This window comes from Mesoplodon mirus (genome assembly GCF_964341445.2).
Source record: "Mesoplodon mirus genome assembly, chromosome: 11".
Taxonomy (NCBI): domain Eukaryota; kingdom Metazoa; phylum Chordata; class Mammalia; order Artiodactyla; family Ziphiidae; genus Mesoplodon; species Mesoplodon mirus.
In genome coordinates, this window is record NC_138987.1 from 39,785,844 (window position 1) to 39,809,191 (window position 23,348).

The following is a 23,348-nucleotide window of genomic DNA, read 5'->3' on the forward strand; positions in this document are numbered from 1 at the left end:
TGCTCCAAGGAAATTGCTGCTGCCACCCACAGGGCCCATCCTGGCCAAGCTTCCAACCTCCCGGTGTGGAGGACCACTGGGAACAAGGCCAGCAAGGCCCCACTGGCCCCTCTGCCACGGCTCTGCAGCTTGCCTGGTCCCCCGCCCAAGCTGCTGCTGATGGCCACGGCCACCTGGGCAATCTGCTGGGCCACCTTCCGTGTCCTGTCCAAGCTACAGTATCCTCACTGATAACCCCTGGAAGGAGACTTTGCTCAGAATTTGCTGTCTTAGACCCAGTCGAGATCCTGGGATGAGAGCCCAGACTCCAGATATGGGGCTACCACGCAGCATTATCATATAAGAAAAATCAAGGGAATTAAACTTGAAAAAGAAAGGGAAAAAAAAAAGGCCAATCAAGGGGTGGGGAAGCCCATGGCTCCCTGCAGGGGACCCTGTGGACCCTCAGGCTCCCTTCTGCTAAGGGAGCACGGCAGCCACGGAAGAAATGAGCACGAGATGGAACGCTCGGAACCCTTTAGGCACAGAAGTACGAGGATGCTCTCTTCAGCTTAAAAGCATATGAGGAAATCCCCTGGCGGTCCAGTGGTTAGGACTCTGCTCTTTCACTGCCGAGGGCTTGGGTTCGATCCCTGGTTGGGGAACCAAGATCCCGCGAGCCACGTGGCGTGGGGCGTGGGAGAGGAGCATATGAGACACGGTATGGTTCAGGCTGGGACAAATCAGAAAAGACATAAACATACCTCGTCTGCTTTAATGAGAAACAGGAAACAAAATCTGATGGTGCTCCTGTTGCCTCACAGGTGTCCTGAACTGTCCCAGGGCACCCCACTTGGGCACAGATCCTGTTAATGAGCACCTTGTGGGCACTGATCACTGGGCAGTGCCAGGTGTCGGGCGAGAGGCCGGCTGGCCGGGATCCCTGCAGCAGACACTCACCTGCTTTCCTGGGCCACAGGAGGCTGATGGCCTGACGCTGGGGAGACGAGGGAAGCCCCTCCGGGGCTGGCTGGAGAGACAGCAGAGCTGGAAAGTGGACCTAGAGGGAGGGTGGAAACTGCCAGTCTCCTGGGGTTAGAAAATCAGGTGAGTTTGGGGCTGGTGGACACCGTGTATGGAGGGCCTCCAGGTCCCCCCAAGCACAGGAGGCTCTGTGGATGGTGCTGAAGAACCACTGTGTGCTGGGAGAAATGGCCACAGGTCAGAAAAATCTTCTGGGCCAGAAGGTGGAACCCAATTGCATGGGGTGGGGCTGCGGGCCGAGACCCAGTGGTCCAGGTGGGAGGCCCAATGAGGAGCCCGTCACCAGGTTTGGGAACTGCCGGGCTGTGCGAGGGGGAACACGTAGGAAGTCACCTTTATTCTGGGCTTGAGCATCTGCCAAAGAATACTGAGGGAGCCGCCCATTCAGGAAGCAGGCAAATGATGAGTTTACTCTGGGAAAAATCAAACAAAAAGAATCACTGTGAAAATGACCAAATGCTACAACCCTCAGACTTCGGGAACCACCCGCTCCTACCCCATCAAATGGAAAAAAGTAATGGGAGCTGATAAAACAAAAATTGTCATCCTGGATGATTCCAAATGGGGACACCACTGCCAAGACCTGAGCCGAGTGACCCGACAGTCTGTTTACAGCCCAACAATTTCCCAAGGCCTCTTCACACATCGCATACTTCTTACTCATTCATGTTCTAGAAATGTCCAGAGGAAACATCTGCTCCAGAACATGACATCACTAATGTCACAGTCAATATTTGACATAAATCTATTTAGCAGACACTCACTCTCACCTAGCAACCTGGTCATTGGCAAACTAACTTCTTTCCTCTGTGATTGAACTGCCCTCTGAGCTCAGCCTGCGGTCACATTCCCAGCCAGGGACTTCACCCTTTCCCAGACACATCTGAGAGGCAAAAATAAAGCAACATAACAGAGAACCTGGGTTGTGAGAAGTGGTGGGTGGAAAAGCTGTGTGCAGAAGCTGAGGGTGGAGGCCAGCCACGTGGATTTTGTCTCCTCCTGGGGAAGAAAACACCGTCAGAGCTGGAACAAGAGCAAGGTGGGGCAGGCAGTGGCACTTGTTATTTCTAAGGCAAATATAAGTAATCCCCTTCTTAAACACTGGGAAGCAAGGTCCAAAGAGCCACTGTCAGCCTTGGGACAAACTAATAAATGGCAGAGCCAGGCCTCAAGCCCAGGTCTGATTCAGAGGCTCGAAGCCACACCTGCCATCCACAGCGGGCCTTAATATTAAGGAACACACGAAATGCATCGATCAATAAGCTGGAACTGTTTTAGGCTTAACGTGAACACAGCAGACAGATCCCTTCAAATTGCAATTTATTTGGATTCTGGCTAAATGCCATTTGTATTACATTTCATTCACTTTGTATTGTACCAGATCCATTTAAAAGGACCTTTTTCCCTAAATGGCCGTGAAACATCATTAAATATATGTGAGCACACGTATACACACGAGACATGTAAGCGCGACAGGTGTTTGCACATGGGTACAGGAAAGACCTCTATCTTCTATGTCCTTGGCGTAATTATGTAACAACAAAATCCTATTCCTAATGTTGTAACCAAATAGAGGTGGGGGGCTTCCCTGGTGGCGCAGTGGTTGAGAGTCCGCCTGCCGACGCAGGGAACGTGGGTTCTTGCCCCGGTCCGGGAGGATCCCACATGCCACGGAGCGGCTGGGCCCATGAGCCATGGCCACTGAGCCTGCGCGTCCAGAGCCGGAAGAGGCCACAACAGTGAGAGGCCTGCGTACCGCAAAAAAAAAAAAAAAAAAAGAGGTGGGGAGTTGAAAAAGAAACTCAGGACAGTGAATGAAGCATCAATGAAAGATGTCACATGTAACAGTAAAAGGTTCTTACTAAGAGGAACACCCCCATGGGTTATTCGGCCGCATCAGTCGCTCTACAGAGGGACACGGGTTGCCTCCCCATATTTTTCTGTAGGTCAATGGCGACCAGGGTGGCTTGTGGGTAAACACATCACATCAAGAGCTTATCCCGCCGCCGCTGGCTGCCAACAGCGCTTACCTCTGCGTCTGTGGCAAACCCAGATGCTGATGTCATATAAGCCACATGCTGGGAATTGCCTGGGCTCATCTGACAGACAGACTCACCTACAAAACCCAGGTGAGTTGTCTGAGAGCATCAAGACAAAGGACTTTGTAACGATAAATGCTGAGGAATATTTCTAGTCGCCTGTTTTCCTCCAAATCGCAGTCAAGCTAAAAGGAATGAAACCAAAGCAGCTGTCAGATTAAATATTTTGCTTTCTCACGGCAGCATGATTTTGTAAGATATTCAGGTTTGGGGTTTGTTTTTAATTTAGTGCCAAATTTTAAAAACGTGAATACCTTATAATAAACTAAATCACATGCTGAAGCTGTTACTTTCTGTGGAAAGAGCTCGTTTTATACATTTGTGAATCAGTTCTTACAGCCCTTATGAAATAGACTGTGATATTGTGATTTATAAGAGATATATATTTGGTCTCCATCCCCTTTCCTGGCACACAGCTCCTAAAACCCTTGTCATTTCCTTTCTAAGAGCTACAGGGACATCTTTGTTATATTTAGTTTTGTTCCCAGTTCCTGAAATTGCTACAGAGCATAAAGGTGAAATGGGTATCTTTTGCTGTTCCTAACAAGTCCCTTTCAAGCAAGCCAGAGTTTGCGCTACTGACTGGAGGCTGGGGCTCCTGGGTGGCCTTGGATGTGAGCTGGCTGCCCAGGGAACCAACCACCTGATTGGAGGGGTGGAACTTTCAGCCCCACACCTCAACCTCCAAGGAAGGGAGAGGGGCCCGGAGGTTGAATCAGTCGCCAATGGTCGATGATTTAATCAATCATGTCTGTGTCACGAGGCCTCCATAAACATCCCCGGACTGTGGAATCTGAAGAGCGTCCAGGGTGGTGTCCCCGGAGAGGACATGGAAGCTCCGTGCCCCTTCAACCACACCTCGCCCTGTGCATCTCTCCCATCTGGCTTTTCCCGAGTTGCATCCTTTATGTAAACCAGTAATCTAGTAAGCAAACTGTTTTCCTGAATTCTGAGAGCCCCGCTAGCAAATTAATTGAACCCAAGGATAGGGTTGCAGGAACCTCCAACTTACAGCCAGTTGGTCAAACACAGTTAACAACGTAGGCTTGCGGTTGGCGGTTGAAGTTGAGACGGTGGGGGCAGTCTTGTGGGACGGAGGCCTTACCCTGTGGGATCTGACTCCAACTCCAGGCAGACGGCGTCAGAACTGAGTTATACGGGAGGACACCCAGCGCCGCAGCAGAACTGCTTGGTGTGGGAAAAATCTCCATACATCTGTTGTCAGTGTCGTGAGTGTGAGTGTGAAGGAGAAACAGGGACTTTCCCCAATGATAGGCTCCTTAACCTTCCAAAGAAATGCCTTTATTTATTTACAGGGTTTAGGAAAGGAAAAAAGCTCTAGAAAAAGGAAGTTTCCAAAATGGGTCTTCAGCAAGGCGGGGTGCAGGCTGGAGTCTTGCTTTCACTGGTGGTCACTTCCAGGTTGTGAGGACGGTCCTCCCGGAGTCTCTCGATCGGCCCCCTCTGGGCCCCAGCGACTGGCCCGGCCGACTTCTCAGCTCTCGGTCAGCCCCGTCGCCCTGTGCCAGCTCTTCGTCGTACCTAGAAACAGAGAAGCATCTCCAGGGTTCAGCGGCAGTGTGGCCGTGGCTGCGGTGCGGCAAAGGCCTGTCACCCAGAGAAGCAGCCTGGCGCCGCCCCACACGCCTCCAGCCCACCAACCACTGCCCCAGGCCATGGAACACAAGTACAGCTGCCTCAAAATGTTACTGTGGGCGGTCCCCACCCCTGCAGCTAACATTTTATACAGGCCACTAGACTGAGTTTGGCAATGACCCCAAGGAAAGGAATGAGACCTCAGGGTAGTGAGGGAGAGAAGTGACGTCTGGAAATACTTTACACGCAGCATCTCACTCAGCATCTGTGGGGCGAGGATGACTAACCCCGTTTCAGACAGGGCACAGGGTGTGAGTGGCCTGCCCAGGAGGAGGCCAGGACAGGGAGAGGCCCTGCAGCTCGCTCACAGGCAAGGCCAGTGCCGCCTCCACCAGCTGTGACCCCCCCACCCCCTGCCCACCAACGTTCCTGCATCAGGCTGGCGCACGGCCTGGACAGAAAGTACAGCCTGGGCTTTTGCATCAGAAAGAACTGGCCTAGAATCTCAGCGTCCCTGATCGTTTTGGCATCTGGGTGATCCTTTCTTGCTGGGGTGGGGCCCCTCTTTTGGGGGTCCCATTGAAACCCGCAGGACCTGTTGTGGGCCCTGGCACCACACAGGCTCCAGCGAACAGGGCCTCCTACCCCCCCACACCCCGCCGTGGCTTCACGTCACCCTCCTGACTCAGACCAGGAGGCATTATGATTCCCACTTCCTGTTTGAGGAACGTGGGGCTCAGAGGGGTTTACTCAGTGTGCTAAAGTCACACAGCTGGTACGTGGCAGAGGTAGGATTAAATAAAACTCAGGAGTCCGGATTCCTAATTCGGAACTTTTTACCCTGTAGCTCAGTGTGAAGTTCCTGTCACTGTAGAAGTGCGTGCGTAGGTATCACTGCTGACCACACCCTGCCTGACTGAGGAGCCTCTGTTATACGTGCAAAGACTGTTCACATCAAACGCACAAGGTACTAAGATTCTCATGTTGCATTAGCTACATCTTGCTGACTTCTGGAAGTGCGTGTGCTTCCGTTATAAGCTCATTCCCAGAGTCAAAATCTGTGGGTTGAGTGTGGGTTAGAGGCCTCTGAGGTTGAAGAACACATTTCTGCCTTGGGCTTCTGGTGGCAAACGGGGCTGAAAGGGGAGGGGAGGGAGGAGGAAGGCCAGTCGCTGAGTGTTATCTACGCGGCAGGCACAAAGGGGTTTCCCTCTGCCGGACATAGATGTCAGACCACAACACATGGACCCCACTCTCCTCCCCGTCTCCCTACAGAGAGATGAAGCTGGACAGAGGACTCCCCAGGGACACTGGCGGTTCTGCCTGTGGGGGGCTCTCCCGGAAGCCACCCTGGCCCCTCCCCTCCCCCGGGGACTCCCATTCATATGTCATCACTCTATTGCCTGCGCGCGTCTGCAGTACCAACCAAAGGGCTGGAGTGACCCCTCCCCGCCCCCCGTCTACTTCACGGTCCTCCCCAACATCTTACTTGTGGGGTGGTGTGCAATAAGAATCTGCTGAATAAACAGAGGGGAGACCCACAGGTGGGCTCCCAGTTTTACTGGGTATTTGTGCAGCTTAACAACAAAACAAACTGAAATGAGCTTTTGGCAAGCAGCTGGCATCCGGGACGGGCTGCTCCCAGGGATGGTGTGCCCACGGACAGAGCGGGCGTGAAGGAGAGTCAGAAACCGGATGGCTCTTCTCAGGCCCCTCCTGTGCTGGTGGGCTGCTCTCCTGGCCTTTCGACAGGCAGAATCCACTCACTATCAGGGTTCAGAGCATTTCTTTCTTTTTTTTTTTTTTTTGCGGTACGCGGGCCTCTCACTGTTGTGGCCTCTCCCGTTGCGGAGCACAGGCTCCGGACGCGCAGGCTCAGCGGCCATGGCTCACGGGCCCAGCCGCTCCGCGGCATGTGGGATCTTCCCGGACCGGGGCACGAACCCGCATCCTCTGCTTCGGCAGGCGGACTCTCAACCACTGCACCACCAGGGAAGCCCCAGAGCATTTCTTTTTGAAAGGCCGTAAAAGTAGAACGGGCACCTTCCGAACTGGGCCCCGGAGGGAGCAGTTGCAAAGTGCCAGGCCCTGTGGCCCCAAGGCCAGGACGGCGAGCTGGGGCAGCGGCAAGAGCGCCTGTTTCTGGGTGCCACACCAGGGGCGCCGGCACCCTGGCTGGGACGCTCTGAAGGGCTCTTGGGAGCATGCAGCAGAATGCAGAGAGGCTGGCACAGCAGGAGGATAGGGCGGTGCCTGTGACGTCAGGGCCCTCCCCACGCAGCCCCAGGGCTGTAAGCCCACCCAGGACTCTGACAGGTCGTCTGAAGCACCGGGGGCAGGTCCTGAATGGAAGGATTCAGAACTGTCGGCCCCGCGCTGGAGCTTTCCTTATCACCTCATCTAGGGAGAGGGTGGCTGAACGGATTGAGGGGGGCCCACCTTTTTGTCTCTCCAAGTAAAAGCACTGAGGCTTCGGACCACTACGTCTTCAACTGGAAACGGAGTGTGTGCCCACTCCCTCAAGGAGGCAATGGGTTGACGGGGGCAGGGTCCTCACAGCCCGCCTCCCTGCCACCCTCAGCTGGACCAAGGTGGACCCACCAGACCCTGGCCAGACTCCTTCCCCACACGGCCCCCCATCTGTCTTAGGACAGGGCTCACGAGGCCCTCCATCACAGTCTGACATCCGTCACCCACGTGTCACCCTGCACCGCCCACAATGCCAACCCCCGAGGCTCTGGACGGGCCCCATCCTGGCCCCACCAGCAAACTCTCCCTCCCTCTGTGCACTCAGAGCGCTGTCCATCGTCAGCAATGGACAGAGCGCCCCCCATCCTCCACCTCATCCTGGAGGGTCCCCTTCACCTTCCTGCTCGGCAACCTGGCTTCCCCTGCAGCCCCTGGAGTGGGCCTGCTTTCCCTCCCACTCTGGAGGAGACCCTCCCACCGTGAAACTCCTTCCCAGGTCAGCAGAATCCACCACCCTCACCCGGCTTTGTTGGTCACCTCTAATCCTCCGTGTCACTGCCCTTAATTCCTTAAGATTCAGGCTCTCGGCTCACTCTTGCTGGTGACCGCAGTGACCAAACAGATGGGACCCCGATTCCCTGACCTACTGCCCTCTCCGATGACCTTGTCCTCCACCCCAGCTCAGCCCCGTTCCCAGGGCACCCGACCTTGCTATGTTTGGTGACCGCAGCCCCTGCAAAACCTCGGCTGCCAGCCTCACTCTGACCTCTGCCCCTTCTCTTCCCAGTTCACTGTCCTACAGCCCTGACCCCATGACCCCTACCCACCCCCGCACTGTCCTCATCTGCTCACACCCTCATGCTTCCTTGCCCTTCTCCTGCACCTGGCAAGCACCCCACCCCGGGCACTTCCACCCTCTGCCTACTCTCTACTTCACCTGTGCAGCAGACGTGCTGGAGGACACAACTGACCGGCCAACTGGTTGCCCTTTCAGTTCCCGACCACCCTCCCCAGGCTGCACGCTTACGTCCACGTGGCAGCAGTGCTAACAGCCAAGAGCCTGGGATCTGTGCGCTGTGCAAAGTTGACCCACCACTTCTTCATTGTTTAAAAATGTTAAGTTAAACGTACATGTTTACTTTTACAGAGTCACGTAATGTGATCCTAACATATTCAGTCCTTCGGGTTGGGTGCTATTTCCCTCTCTTCCTGGCTCCCCTTCCCCAGCCCACACCCCTGCAGCAGTGGTGTCCATGCTGACACCCTAATGCGTGTCCCTCCACGCTTCCTGGCCCGTCCACTCTCAGAGCAGCCACCACACGTGGAAATGCCCATCACACCGAGGGAGGGGGCACCAGGACCACAGCCCGTTTCACATGGATCACATCAGGCACCCTTTCCTGCAGCTCGCTTTCCTCCCGGGCCCCCGGCACAGCCCCAGGTCAGTCCTTTTAACGTCCACTCACTCTTCTATGGTGAGAACGAACTGGACTCGCTCGGCCACTGCCCTCCTGACGGGTTCTCACTTTCCCCCGCTTTATGTCACTACCAACGTGCCACGTAACCCCTCTGAGCCTTTGTTTCCACACGTGTAAGATGGAGCCATTGACAACCCTCACCTCACAAAGTTGCTGGAGAAATGAAATGTGACAACACGTGTGTCAAGCCCTCAAATGCTACATTTCTTTTCCTCTCACCACTGTAAGACAGATCATATTATCCTCATTTAAAAAGATGTACACACGGAGACTCAAAGAGATCGATTAGCTCCTCAGTGTCACACAGCTCTCGGGGTGGACCAGGGTGTGGCCAGCCTCTGCTCCACGGCAGGTGACCAGCTCCTGCTGCCCCAGCAGCAAACGTGGCAAATGCTTCGTTAATGTTTCTCAGGCACAAGACTAGGCAGAGCCTGGTCCAGCACGCAAACAATTGTCTGCTACAAGATCTATTCCATAACACCAAAAAACAAAATACTCTACCCGATAAGGTGAGTCCACATATACCTAGAAAATCCCAGTTGGGCCCTGGTACCCCCCAATCTGACACACACAGGGCCAGCTGCACAGACACACAAACTTACAGAATTTCATAATTGCCAAGGACTTCCTTTGGGGGTGACTTGTTCCATTTACAGTCTGGAATTTCGCCGTTAGGGACGGCGATGTTGAGGGTGTCATTAATCAGGTTATACTTTAGGATTCGGTCATTGGCAGTGCTGGAGGTGAGGGATGGGGACGCGTTCACCTACGAGAGGAAAGAGAACACATCCTTTGGCTGGACCACTTACTCACCTGGATCGAGGGCCCCGCAATGCAGATAAGGTTGTGATTCACACTGTTCACACCTAACACCTTCAGGGAGCATTTTGTGATCTATTTCATTAGCTGTCAGGTGAAATACAAACGATATTTAAAGACAGGATTAGGAACAGAAGCTACAAATCCGTCACCACGCAAACAAAAATCGTAGGTCAACGTCCATCACAAATGTAATTTCAGCGTCTACCTGTGTGATGAGCTCTGTCCTCAGCACCAAAAGCTGCCCAGAGCTTTGCTGGAATCCGTGACCCAATGACCCTGACCAAGCAGCATCGTGGGTTGAAGGAAAAGGAAAAGGACCCCTTCTGCTGAGAGAGTAAGTGCTACCTCACCAACAAAGCAACATTCTGACCAAGTGAGGAGCCCATCCAGGCCTCTGAGGGGGTCAGAGCCAAGTCACAATATCCACGTGTTAAAACGTGGCCATTTACTCCGCTGAGAGTCCCATGGGCCCTCAGTCAGTACCTATTTACCCTTATTTTAGGCACAGTTGTAATGACTTTGGTGGGCTGTTTTCTCAGGCCGTGAGAGATAAGAGACAGCCAATGTGCAAGTTGTTCAGGCTTCCCCGCCTAGTAGTCAGACTGTGTCTTTGTGCCGCCAGCAGGGTGGACCTCGGTTGCCCCTGAAATTACCACTGTGGTTGATCGTATAATACTGTAATTCTTATTACAAATATGCTACAGTTAAGACCTGTTATTATTTTAGAAGTAATGTTCACAATTCAGATCCTAGTTCATCAAGGAAAGCTTGAGTTCCATTCAAGTATTTACTCTGTTTAAGATGAAGGAAAAAAAAGCATAAATATTTTCTATCTAAGGACTGACCTATCTGTCTATCTACATGCACATTTATCTACACACATACACACACACACACACACACACAGCTCGCCCTCCCGTAACCTGGTTCTCCTGGCAGCTCCCTGCAGGGCCCCCACTGACTTCCCTACAAGGGACCACTCACTGCCACTTGCTCTTGTGACTCAGCTTCGGCTGGAAACAGGACTGAGCTAAAGGGCCTGAGCCGTCCCGTCCACATGGGTGTGGTGAGAGGACACGGCACTCAGGGCACTAGCAGGGAGATGAGTCACCAGAGTGGAAGCCTGCAGCACCCTTTCTGCCTGTCCAGCCCTGCACCCCTCAGAGGCCTGAGCCCCTCTTCCTGGCAGCAGAGCAAAGCAGGACCACCCAGCCAGTTGGGCTCCGTGTCAGGGCCTCAGACGGGTGTGCCAGCGCCCGCTGCCACTGTCATCAGGAAAAGGGTGTATGCACCTTGCCCTTTCTAGAACAGCCATCACTACATCCTGTCTACGCCTTGAAATGGGCACGAGTCCACTTCCAAACTATGCCTTCCTCCCAAGAGGATAGCATTCCTTATTTCCGGACAGAATGCTACGGCCTCCCAAGGGCTTCCGGGTCTGTGAGCTCCTTTCCTGAATGGGAACAGTGTCCGACAGGGCCGGGCCCCAGGACCTGGACTCACCCGGAAGCACCCATTCGGAAGGGGGAGGATGGCTCGGGCTCTGTGGGCTGGGCTTGCCGGAGGTGACAGACCGGGAGTGTGTATTCCCCAACCATCAGCAAACCGTCAGACCTGGACATCTGCCCCCGGCCTACCACGCCCACCGCGGCCTGGGAAACATCTGGCTGGGGCCGCGGAGCCCGAGGCAGAGGCAGAGGCACCGGGAGGGTGTGGGGCGACCAGGCACGCGGGCGTGCAGCGCGTGGGTACCTCGATCAGCCAGGGCTTCAGCTTGTCATCGATGATGATGTCATAGCCGTAGCACTCAAAGCAGTGTTTGTCGTTGTTCATCACGGGCTGCAGGGAAAGGACCGGCAGGTTACAGAGCCAGAACTGGGGGGCCCAGCTGAGACCCACATCGTGGAGATGCGGGACGTTAAAGCAGCAGGACCCTCCTCAGGGTGGTGATGCCAGAGGCGCACTCCTGTGACCAGCGGCTCCCCATCTCCGCCCTCTCCCCTCCCCCCTTCCTCCCCGTGTTCCTCCCGCAAGGTCAGGGATGGAAAGGGGGTTCGTCTCCACGTCTCATTCATCAGAGGCCTGACGACCAGCAATGAACGTCTCCATCGGCACAAGACTGTCCTCAGAGTGGACAGAAGTCCAGCTCCAAGCCCAGGCACCCAAAGTTCAGGCCTGTGCGGCTTACACACACACACACACACACACACACACACACACACACACAGAGCCCACCAGGCTGTCAGTCCCTTCACAGACCCCTTGGGATACAGCGTATGTTACACACACACACACACACACACACACACACACACACACACACACACACACACACACACACACACACCCAGAGCCCACCAGGCTGTCAGTCCCTTCACAGACCCCTTGGGATACAGCGTATGAACCTCTGTTCTCTGTGACAAAGGTCAAAAGTCAAATCCATTTACTTAAAATTTTTGGATTTTCTTAGTTTTTTTTCTTTAATTAACAACTTCGTTGTTGCGCGCGGGCTTTCTCTAGTTGCGGCGACTGGGGACTACTCTTCGTTGCAGTGCGTGGGCTTCTCACTGAGGTGGCTTCTCTTGCTGCGGAGCGTGGGCTCTAGGCGCACAGGCTTCAGTAGTTGCACCACGTGGGCTCAGTAGTTGTGGCTCGCTGGCTCTAGAGCGCAGGCTCAGTAGTTGTGGCGCACGGGCTTAGTTGCTCCGTGGCATGTGGGATCTTCCCGGACCAGGGCTCAAACCCGTGTCCCCTGCATTGGTAGGCGGATTCTTAACCACTGCACCACCAGGGAAGTCCCTTCTTCTCAGTTTTTAATTCCATTTCTAAAACCGTTCTCCAAGTGCATAAAAAACCCACCAGCGGCTTGTTTACAACACAGATTTCCAGGCTGCCCGAGCTGCCTGGATTAAACCCTCCAGGAGAGGCCCAGCCAGCAGCAGTGCTACGCACTCCCCGGGGACTCTCATGCACCCCACAGCGAGGGGAGCACACAGACACGACCGTGAGGATGGTGAGGCCTATTCATACGTTCGCGGATGCGTGGACTCTCCCTAAAACACTGGATTTAGAACAGGAAACGTCTAAGGGGGAGAGAGCCCAGTGCAGCCCCACTCACTAGAGGAAAACCAAGCTGGGGGGCTGTTTCATCATGTGGAAATTTAGTGGAAGTGTTGCATTTCCACTGAAAGCCTGGTGTCCTAACCCGGCCAGCGCACACACCACTGTCCCCAAAAGCCTCTGCAGCACAGAGGGAACAGAGGAAAGTCACTCACCCTCTGTCATCCCCCAGCCCCGCTGTCTCTGGCCCTCTGAGCATTCTGCTCCCGAGCTCTGCCTCTCGGCTTCTCCGTGGGCCCCCAACGTGGTCCACACCCTGCACCAGGCCCTCCTCACGAGTTACCGCAGCCTCCTGTTTCCCTGCCTGCCTCTCCCCTAGATTCCCCGAAGGCAACAACCTGGTAAAAACATGGTGACCAAATATTTGTTAAATTAATTAAAGCTGAATAAATAAATCCCTGCTCCCCAAAGCCTCAGAGCCTTAGAAATCCAACAGCTTTTCAGCTCAGGAGGCTGAGGCCCAGGAGAAGATGCTCAGACGTGCCTGGAGGATCCAGCCTCGAGACAGGCTGCATGTCCGGGGCCAGGACACAGGTTTTCTTGATTAAACAGCCAACTATTTCTCAGAGTTCTGCCAATCAGGCCAGGACGGGAGCGGAGGCGCTGGTTTAATCAGGCACTAAGGCTCGCACATCGCCTGTGTTACAGCCGCTGCCATTTACCTTCCCAGTCCGTAAGTTAGCCTCCGTGGAGCATGTTTACACAACCAGCCCGAGACATCAGGGTCGTGATCCCAATTTCACAGAGGACACCCCCGAGGCCCACGGAGGGCAGGCACTTGTGCCACGTCGCCAGGCGGCACATGGTGGCTTCGGCTTGAAATCTGAGCCCAGGAGTCCCCACACATCCTCACCGTGACCCCCACCCAAGCGTCGAGGTTCAAGGCATGGCTTCCGTGGGGTAAAAGACGTGGAAAGTGGCCCCTGAGACGCCTCTCTCCAACAGCTAACTAGACTAACTAGACCCTGGGTTCTTCCCCGTCGAGTCCTCCCTGTGGGCCCGAGACGCAGACTGAAGGCACAGGCAGGGCTCATCAACACTTGGTGAAACAGGAAGAGCTCAATTCAAGACACAGGAAAGCCAAGGTGTCCACTGAAGGGTCACCTTTCCTGTCCATAATTTTCTTTACACAGTTGTTTCAACAAAGCTTTTCACGTACAGGGGAATTAGTATAAGTTGGCATTTTCAAAGATAAAAATGGGAGAGCAAATTCCCCAGCGGTCCAGTGGTTAGGGCTGCCATGGCCCAGGTTCAATCCCTGGTCGGGGAAGTAAGATCCTGCCAAGCCGCACAACGCGGCCAAAGGGGGAAAAAAAAGGGGGGGAGAGAGGGCCTTAATCTTCCGCTGAGAAGGTTTCACATAAATATTTTCACACACATCCACCTCGCTGCCAAACCCACATCACACTTTCTCCAGAACAGCAATCTCCCCACGTCTCCGACTCCAGCGAGCGAAGCTCTTTTCACAGCCCCTCAACTCCAGTGTGTGGGCACTACTCCGGTCTGCCCACCGGTATCCACACCAGAAATAGCGGCCTGCATGCTGGTGCTCCAGGGTTTATTCTTTTCTTTTCCTTTGAAAATAGATGCACACCTGCTTTAGAACGGTGAAACGAAACACAAAAACTGCAAACCAGCCAACAGATATGAGACTTGAGTAAAAAAAAAAAAAGAGAGGCTCTCTCCAGCCCTAAATGTCTATGAAATAGCAAAGCAGGAAGCCTAAAAATAGGGAGGCTGCTGAAAAGTCCATCTCCACAGCATCAGCTTATGACAAAATACTCATTCTCAACTCAGTGGGCACAGAAGAGCCGATGATGACGTCACGAGGTCCCTGCCCTTCTGTAGAGGTTCCGGGGCCATGGCTGCAGCACCACCAGCCAGGAGCCAGCCCCTCTCCCTTCCCGAGACCACCCTGGCCTCTGGCAGACGTGTAGGAGGTGAGACCATAAAAACAGCTATTTTTAACAAAAGAACCACCTGCACCCCCAAATCCCAAACTCTTGCTAGGCTTGCGTGGTCTCCTTCGCTCTCTCTGCTCCCGGGGCTCCCAGCCCCGCCCCCCAACGCTCCTGGGACTCACCGCCACGGCCTTCAGAGACTGCACGATGATCCAGTGGATCTCGTCGAACAGCTTGCTGGTCACCTCCTTGCCTCGGGTGCTCTCCAGGTAGAGCCGCAGGTTGTTCACAGTCCACTTGCCCCCGTGGATGTGGTTGTAGTCCTCCTGGCCACAGAAAAGAGGATGGGGCCCCAGGCAATGCTCCCAGAGGAACCCAGCACTTGCTCTCACCCTTGAGCATTTCCTGGTGCCCCTTGGTGTGCGGGGGGGCAGGCACCCAGGAACAAATCAGATGGGCCCTGCCCCTTGGGGATCTGGGCCTCCTACACATGCAATTTTTTAAAATACAGTTGTCCCTTGGTATCCACAGGGGATTGGTTCCAGGATCCCCCTTGGATTCCAAAATCCTTGGACGCCTAAGTCCCTTATATAAAATGACACTGTATTTGCCTATAACCTACACACACCCTCCCCATCTCCTGTGTACTTTAAATCATCTCTAGATTACTTATAATACCTAATGTGATGTAAATGCTATGTAAATTGGTGTAAACACAACATAAAGGCTACAAAAATAGTTGCCATTGAGCAGCAAATTCAAGTTTTGCTGTTTTGGAAATTTCTGGAATTTTTTTTTTTTTTCTGAATTTTCTTTGTTTGGTTGCTTCAGGCAGCTTGCAGGATCTTAGTTCCCCAACCAGGGATGGAACCCACGCCCCCTGCGGAGGAAGAGAAGAGTCTTAACCACTGGACTGCCAGGGAAGTCCCTTTTCGAATATTTTCAACCCACGGCTGGTTGAACCCACAGATGTGGAGCCCTGGGATGCGGAGGGCCGACTATACTCAACTCTGTAGTATTCTCATAATCAATGCTTTATCCCTTACAGTGCATGCTGTGGATGGAGTGCCACCCAGACACCCCTTCAAGACCAAGGCGCTCCTTCTTGCAGCAGAGACCCCTTCAGGGAGCTGCCCTTGGTTAAGAGGACCTACCTAGTCCAACCCCTCCTCGGGCAGCCCAAGCCGGTGAGGGGTTGGTGCCCGGGTATTGGCCCCTGTCTCCATCTGGGACAACTCTTCAGGGGCACCCAGCTGCAGAGCACGCTGAGGTTGGCTGGGGCCCCTGCTGCAGATGTGTCCCCACTTGACCCCCCTCTGCCCAATCCGGCTTCCCCCAACTCCTGGTGTTGCCCCTGACATCGTGCCCCAGTAAACCTCCTGCACACTCATCTCTGCCTCTGTTTCCTGGAGAAGCCAACCTGGGACACACCGTGCCCCGGGCACGATGGTTTAAGAGACCCACACGTGAACCTCCCTCACAGCGTCCCAGCTGTCTGAGAGACTCGGGCTCAGAGAGGCCCCGTTACTTGCCCAAGCTTTCATCCTGGCTGTGACAGAGCTGGGACCTTAGCCCAGGTTTTCCGATGCCAGTTCAGTGCTCTTTCTACTTCTCTGACCCTGAACATTAATTCTCCACACACTGCCTCTTTGGTGGCAAAAAGCTAGAAAATACTGAAGTATATTAGAAAGCTATGAGACGGAGATTTCATTTTCTAAGTATAAAGTTGGTAACTGTGAACTAAAACAAAATCAGCCTAATAAGGAACAGACTCAAAGCAGACTCTGTTTACATATAAAAGCAAAGAATTATCCATATTTTTAAAAACATCTTTTCAAGGTCAGAGACAAATTCCTTTTATGTGTCAGTTCTTACTAAAATGCCTCAAAAGATGAGGTGCCCAAGCTTGTTCACCTCAAACAGGCTCTCAAATATATTACTTGGTGTTTGTATCCCTAAAAAAAGGACTGTATCCCTAAAATAAATTATAGGAAAAACTAGGCTAACTGTCCAGCAATACCTTTTCTTTTCCTATATACAGATCCTCTTTACTATCAAGAAAAATTTGTTTACTTAAAAAAAAAAGTTCCAGAGGCATAAAGTATACACTTTAGGCAAAACACTGTCTTACACATGCATAGATATAAAAAGTATAGATACAAAGTAATGATACAAAAAGCGCCTGCTTTTTGGCCGTAGGAAAGTTATTTTATCAGAGTTACCTCAGAACATTTTTCTCCTATCAACTTGCAAACACTGCGCATTTCAGGACCCACCCTGCACCCTGGGAAACCCGCCAGCAGTCATGGTTAAGCCAGCCTCCTGGCAGGCCCCAAACCCCACTCCTGCACTCTCAAAGCAGCACTGAGGTCTCCTGACCCTTCCTTACACTCAGTCCTTTGCAATCTGCCCCTCTGGCTGGACTCTGAGCTTCCTGAGGGCAGGGATGTGTCTAATCATGCTGCCCCAGAATGCGGGGTGGTGCCCTGCCCCCAGGGGCCCTCAGTGGACAAGCAGATCCACTGGTCCACAGCATTTCTGTGTTCAATATAACATCTATGCTCTACGCAATGCTAAATTAGAGCCATGTGAAGCTCTCATTCAAGGGTGAAATGGAAGTTTCTCGGAGTAACCTCTTTCTTACATTAAAAAGCGAAGCATTTAGAAATAGGAAGAATATGGAAAGCACTGCTGCTTCCGGTGCATGTAGAGATGCCAGGCTGAAGACAGCCTCAGCTCTCTCCTTCTGTCTTTTTAAAAGAATGGTTTCTTTTCCTTACTGATGGAAATAGTGACCTCGTGTTTGATGTCCTGAGAAGGCTCATCAAATGAGACCCTCCCAATTTCAGTCTGGTCCCCCCAGGGTGAGGCGGCTTAGAAGGCCAACACATCATGCACTGTCCTCAGGACACCAAGTGGACTCGAGGTCGGTCACTGTCATTTCCCACCCCCACCCAGACTTCACGAAATGTGCTACTTGGTTATGAAGGGTGTGGCGTCCCCAAATGGCTGATAAGTTCTGTGTTGCGTCACCTGAAAGACCATTTTCCCAAATTCTTATGAGTAAGGCCTTGGCCGAGTCACCCCTTCTCCTCTAACTGTGAACACTGTAACGACAACGCTTTCTCAGTTTGCTCTCAGGAAAACCCAATGGGCAGGTGAACTGGGGTCAGCCCCACAGGGAAGCCAGTTGCCACGACCAGGAAGGTAAAAACCAGGGCTCCTGTTTGAGAGGGAGGCTGGGTGACTTGCCCAAGTCACCCAGAGGTCAAGTGATGGGCATGGGATTGGGCCCAAGCTGGTCTGACCAAACCCTTCAGTAGGTTACTCAGAAAAACTTGTTTTCTATCAATACTTACCCTCTTTCTATTCAAATGATAAAAAGACTAGGGTATTCAGGCCTCCATTCAAGCAAGACCCAAATAGAAGAGTCTTTCCTATAGAAATGAGACCCTCAGGCCTTGTTCGCCAGGACTGGATTATAGCCCCAAAGCCTGCACAGAACATACCACGTCCTGTGTCCCAGCCTCCACTGGCCTCTACAGGGCCCTCTCACTCCACCCGCCTCGCTTGGGGGCTCCAGCTGCCCTGACTCCTTTCAGCTCCTGCGTTGCTCCTTCCTGCCACAGGGCCTTGGCATGTGCTGTGCCCTCTGCTAGAATGCTCTTTCCACTCCTCCACCCAGGGAACCCCTGCTCAGACTTCAGCTCTCTGCTCAAGGCCACTTGTGCGCGGCGGCCTCCGACCACCTGGACTACAGGCTCCTTCATTCCAAGCTCCTCCAGGCCTGCATCTCTACCTGCAGAACGTGCATCTCAGTTGCAGTGTGATTATTTGATGACTGCCTTCCCCCCACAGGCTCTAAGCTCCGTGAGAGTAGGGGTGAAGGAAGTTTTTGCCCATAATTGTAGCCCTCAGCATGGGACCAACCCAGACAGGTGCTCAGTATCCGGTCTTTAACTGAATGACCAAGCACAAGTCCTCTCATATAATCCTCCCACAATCCCCACAAGGTAATAATATTATCTCCTTTTACAACTCGAGAGACCCAGGCTCTGAGAGTCAATGAAGTTGCCCAAGGTCCCAGAACTACTTGAATGGGGACTTTCTCCAAATGCCCCACCCCCAGTGGGACAAGCACACTGGATATTTGGGGCTCCCCCTCCCAATCAGTGCCAGAGCATCTTAAATACAACTCTTATACCCACCCACCCTCTCCTGCAAATAGAAAAAGGAAGAAACCCACAAAATCCTCATCAGTGCCAGGGCATCTTAAATTCAATTCCTGTACCCACCCAACCCCTCCTGCAAATAGAAAAACAAAGAAACCCATAAAATCAGTCTATTTCCTTAAGCTCAAGGGAAAAGAAACACTTACCCCGTGTTTCTGAATGGCAACGTTGGTGAGATGAACAAACATGTTGTCCAGCTCACTGGTACTCGGGGTGTATTTTACTGTGCAAAAGCGGCAAAATCCAAGTTTATACCTAAGTGGGAATTCAGATTAATTCAATACTCTGAGGACAAGCGTAAACAAAATATAACAGTTTTTTTCTCTTAAAAGAGCTGCTTTTTGTTTTAAACTTTTTAAACAGCTGCTTTGTGATTTTTTATGGTTCTTTTTATACAACAGCTTTATTAAGATATAATTTACGTGCCATATAACTCATCCACGTAAAGTGTACAACTCAACGGTTTTTGGTATATTCAGAGTTGTGCAACCATCACCACAATCAATTTTACACCTGCATCACCCCAGAAAGAAACCCTGAGACCATCAGTAGTCCCTTCCCAACCCTGGTGTTGGGCAAACACTCATCTACTTTCTGTTTCTACAGTTTTGCCTCTTCTGGGTGCGTCATATAAACGGAATTGTACAACATGTGGCCTTCTGTGCCTGGCTTCTTTCTCTGAGTATCTTTGTAAGGGTAAAAGAGTTGTTTTTTGTTTTCAAGATTCACATTCGTGTCAAAGTTACTGCCTTACTCAACGTGGATCACATGTCAGGGACTACTCGTACAGGGAGTTCGACCAACCCTTGCAAGGTCTCTGAGGAGTAGGAAGTATCGCGTCAAAGCACGGTCTTTTTTTTTTGGCCACAGTGCGCATTGTGCGGGAATCTTAGCTCCCCAACCAGGAATCGAACCTTCCCTGCAGTGGAAGCCAAGTCCTAACCACTGGACCACCAGGGAATTCCCAAAGCACAGTCTAAAGAATGGAAACAAAACTCCGGCTCTTACATGTAGCAGCGCAGTGGGCGGTACGTAGACACCAGAACATACAAGCGCAGGTCAAACTTCCTGCCGCCGATAAGTAACGGGTTGTTAATGTACAGAGAGATCACGTAGGCTTCCTTGGTAGACTGAGTCATGAACCTGGGCGTGGCAAAGTCGAGGTTAGATGCAAAGACCAGAGGTCTCATAGAGAACAGACTTGTGGCTGCCAAGGGGGAGGGGGTCAGGGAGGGATGGACTGGGAGTTTGGGGTTAGTAGTTGCAAACTATTATATATGGGATGGATAAACAAGGTCCTCCTGTACAACACAGGGAGATATATTCAAATATCCTGCGATAAACCATAATGGAAAAGAATATGAAAAAGAATCTATATATGTATAACTGAATCACTTTGCTGTACAGCAGAAATGAAAACAGCATTGTAAATCAACTGTACTTCAATAAAATAAATTAAAAAAAAAAAAGACCAGAGGTCTTTAGTCGGCTGGTGACAAGCTTGCTGCTTCTCGTTAAGTGAGAGGCCAGTTCATGGGGAGAAAACAAGGGTGGGGGGTATCCACAGAGGAACCCCCGGGTGCTGGCATCATGCAGTCAGACTTAAATACAGGACACAAGGAGGCATCCCTGCCACTCCTGGGAATTCAGGGGAGCCACTGGCCCACCCGGAAAGGATGGCACCAATGGTGGCCTCCAGGCACTTCCCGGCAGTTAAGGACCTCGAAGAGGCAAAGAGTGAGCCTTAGACTAAATCTCCTGGTGTCCTCCTTTCTGAGGGGCCCCCAACCCAGAGAGGAGACCTGACCTGACCGTCACTTAGGTCTTCTCTTACACTGACCGCACACACTGCCTGGCGCTCGGGTCCATCCCCACCTCGACCCCGTGAGGCTGGTGCTGTTTGTGTCCCCAGTTTACCCGGATGAAGAACCTAAGAGTCTATACAACAAAACTTACTCAGGTGGTGAGTGTCAGAGGTTCAAGCCCAGGCACCCAGGTGTTAAGCATGCGCTTCGCCACCTCAGAAGCACCAGGACTGGACGGGTCCCCCCCAGCTTTCAGGACAGAGAGCGACCAGCGAGGCTCCCTGTTCCTGTGACCTTACGCCAGTTTACCCACCATCCCCAGGTGAGATTCTACAACTGGTGACGCTACAGTGGCCACAGAGCCTTGCCCTGCTGCTGCGTGTATACCTGCACAAATGCTGCACACCTGGAAAAGCAAGCGAGGGCGCCCCCCGCCATGGCCAAGAGACTGAGGCCGACGTGAGATGGCTGGGAAGCACACGCAACGGGCTCCCCCACTTACGAAGATGTTTTGCTGTCCCGGGACCACTTTTTGATTTGCGAGAGCTTGTTGATCAGAAAGATGCCCTTTCCCTGGGCTTTGCCACAAGGTTTCATGATCCAGGTGCTAGAGGGGCTTTTCCTGAACTCTTCCACGAACAGGTTGTAGTCGGCGGGCAGCATGTAGGTGATGGGGACGAAGTCTGAGGGTAACAGAGAGGGGACAACGGTGAGCCAGCCCGCCGGGGGCCACAAGACAGAAAGATGCTGCCACTGCCTCTTCAGGGCCTGTTTCACTACCTCACGCCCCCCACCCAGCATCTAACAGGGCAAGGGCTTCTGCAGTTCAATCCCGGTACAACACAGGCACACCTCATTTTATTTTGCTTCACAGATAATGCGTTTTTTACAAACTGAAGGTTTGCGGCAAGCCTGCGTGGAGCAAGTCTGTCGGCACCATTTTTCCAACAGCATTTGTTCACTTTGTGTTTCTGTGTCACGTTTTGGTAATTCTCACAGTATTTCAAACTTTTTCATTATTATTATGTTTGCTATGGTGATCTGAAATCAGTGATCTCTGATGTTACTACTGCAAAAAAAATTACAACTCACTGAAGGCTCGGATGATGGTTAACATTTCTAAGCAATAAAGTATTTTAAAATTAAGGTATGTAGGGACTTCCCTGGTGGCTCAGTGGTTAAGAATCCACCTGCCAATGCAGGGGACACGGGTTCAATCCCTGGTCCGGGAAGATCCCACATCCGTGGAGCAACTAAGCTCGTGCGCCACAACTACTGAGTCTGCGCTCTAGAGTCCACAAGCCGCAACTACTGAGCCCACGGGCCACAACTCCTGAAGCCCGTGTGCCTAGAGCCCATGCTCCACAACAAGAGAAGCCACCACAATGAGAGGCCTGAGAACCACAACAAAGAGTAGCCCCTGCTCACCACAACTAGAGAAAGCCCACGTGCAGCAACAAAGACCCAACACCGCCAAAAACATAATTAATTAATTAATTAAGGTAATGTACACTGACTTTTTTTTAAGACATAATGCTATTGTACACTTGATAGACTACAGTTTAGTGTAAGGATAACTTTTACATGCAGTGGGAAACCAAAAAAATTCACGTGGCTTGCTTTTATTGCGGTATTCGCTTTATTTTATTTTAAAACTTCATTCTTTTTATGTTTATTTATTTATTTTGGGCCACACCATTCAGCTTGCAGGATCTTAGTTCCCTGACCAGGGATCGAACCCGGGCCCCTGGCAGTGGAAGCGTGGAGTCCTAACCACTGGACCACCAGGGAAGTCCCATTGCGGTAATTTGCTTTATTTTGGTGGTCTGGAACTGAACCCACCATACCTCTGAGGTCTGCCTGTAATGAGTTTTCTCTTTTAGCTGTGTGCTAAGTACTTTACAAATCTGTATCATTTAATCCCCACAGCAAACTGTAAGATAGGTACTGTTATCATTCTCATTTATCAGATTAGGAAACGAGGCCCAGAGAGGTCACCTATGTACTTTTCCCCACGTGTGCAAAAGGGATTCTGAAATTACCCAACAGCCCAGCTTTTCTCACCAGACAGGGCAGGGACGCACTGCGCTCCCCAGGCATTGCTGGACTCAGTAATGATCCCTGCTGGCAGTCTGTAACTCAGGGAGTGTCCCCCACGCCCACCACCTCCTGTGCACATTCCCAAGGCACTCACACAAACTCAGATTCCAAGTTGAGCCCCCTCCCCCAATTCTGGAGACACCTGGGATGAAAGAGGTGCCCACAAACACATTCATCCCTCAAAGCCAACAGTCACCATCTCACGGTCTCGTGCCACTGGAGAATACTCCACTATCTATTTAAAAGGTGAGGCCGGTGGAAAGGACACAAACCCAGGTAGAGGTATTTCCCACTTTCGTCCTTCTCCGCCAAAGGACTCCCTTCCTTCTCCAGCTCTTTCCTGTATCTCTTGATGTTTTTCACCATCAGGTCCTTCCGCGTCAGTTCATAGTGGTTCGGGAAATGGTTGACTATTTGATCATCTGAGAGCCGGTAGCCAGTCTCGACGCTAAAAACATTGCGGATGGTTTGCACGCTCATCCTGAAAGAGAAGCACAGAAGGGATGTGCAGGACAGAAGCTCAGAATGTGTCCATGTGGAGGCGGGTGTCGTTAAAGCCCGGGGACTCCTGACCAGGAAGCACGCTCCCTCAGAGCTTACCTGTGCCCAGCCCGGCACCGAGCCAGGAGGTGCCTGGCCCGCAGCGGCAGGCTGTGTGTCCGCTGACTGTACCTCAACTATCTGAGGCGGGGGCTGTTTTGAC

At 52.2% G+C, this 23,348-nt stretch overlaps 1 protein-coding gene across 9 annotated transcripts in view; it reads right to left on the minus strand.

Moving 5' to 3' along the window:
• Positions 1–4,402: 4,402 nt before the first annotated feature.
• The window catches only part of TTLL1 (TTL family tubulin polyglutamylase complex subunit L1), a 37,787-nt gene continuing 18,841 nt past the window's right edge, over positions 4,403–23,348 (minus strand). For all 9 annotated transcript variants that reach the window (XM_082635155.1, XM_082635154.1, XM_082635156.1 and 6 more), the window contains 8 exons: positions 22,918–23,126; positions 21,048–21,228; positions 19,749–19,883; positions 18,887–18,995; positions 14,691–14,834; positions 11,240–11,326; positions 9,268–9,431; positions 4,403–4,664 (listed from right to left, as the gene is read on the minus strand). In XM_082635155.1, coding sequence (XP_082491281.1) covers positions 4,535–4,664; positions 9,268–9,431; positions 11,240–11,326; positions 14,691–14,834; positions 18,887–18,995; positions 19,749–19,883; positions 21,048–21,228; positions 22,918–23,126 — 1,159 coding nt within the window. In that variant the 3' untranslated portion in view covers positions 4,403–4,534. The remainder of the gene's footprint in view (positions 4,665–9,267; positions 9,432–11,239; positions 11,327–14,690; positions 14,835–18,886; positions 18,996–19,748; positions 19,884–21,047; positions 21,229–22,917; positions 23,127–23,348) is intronic.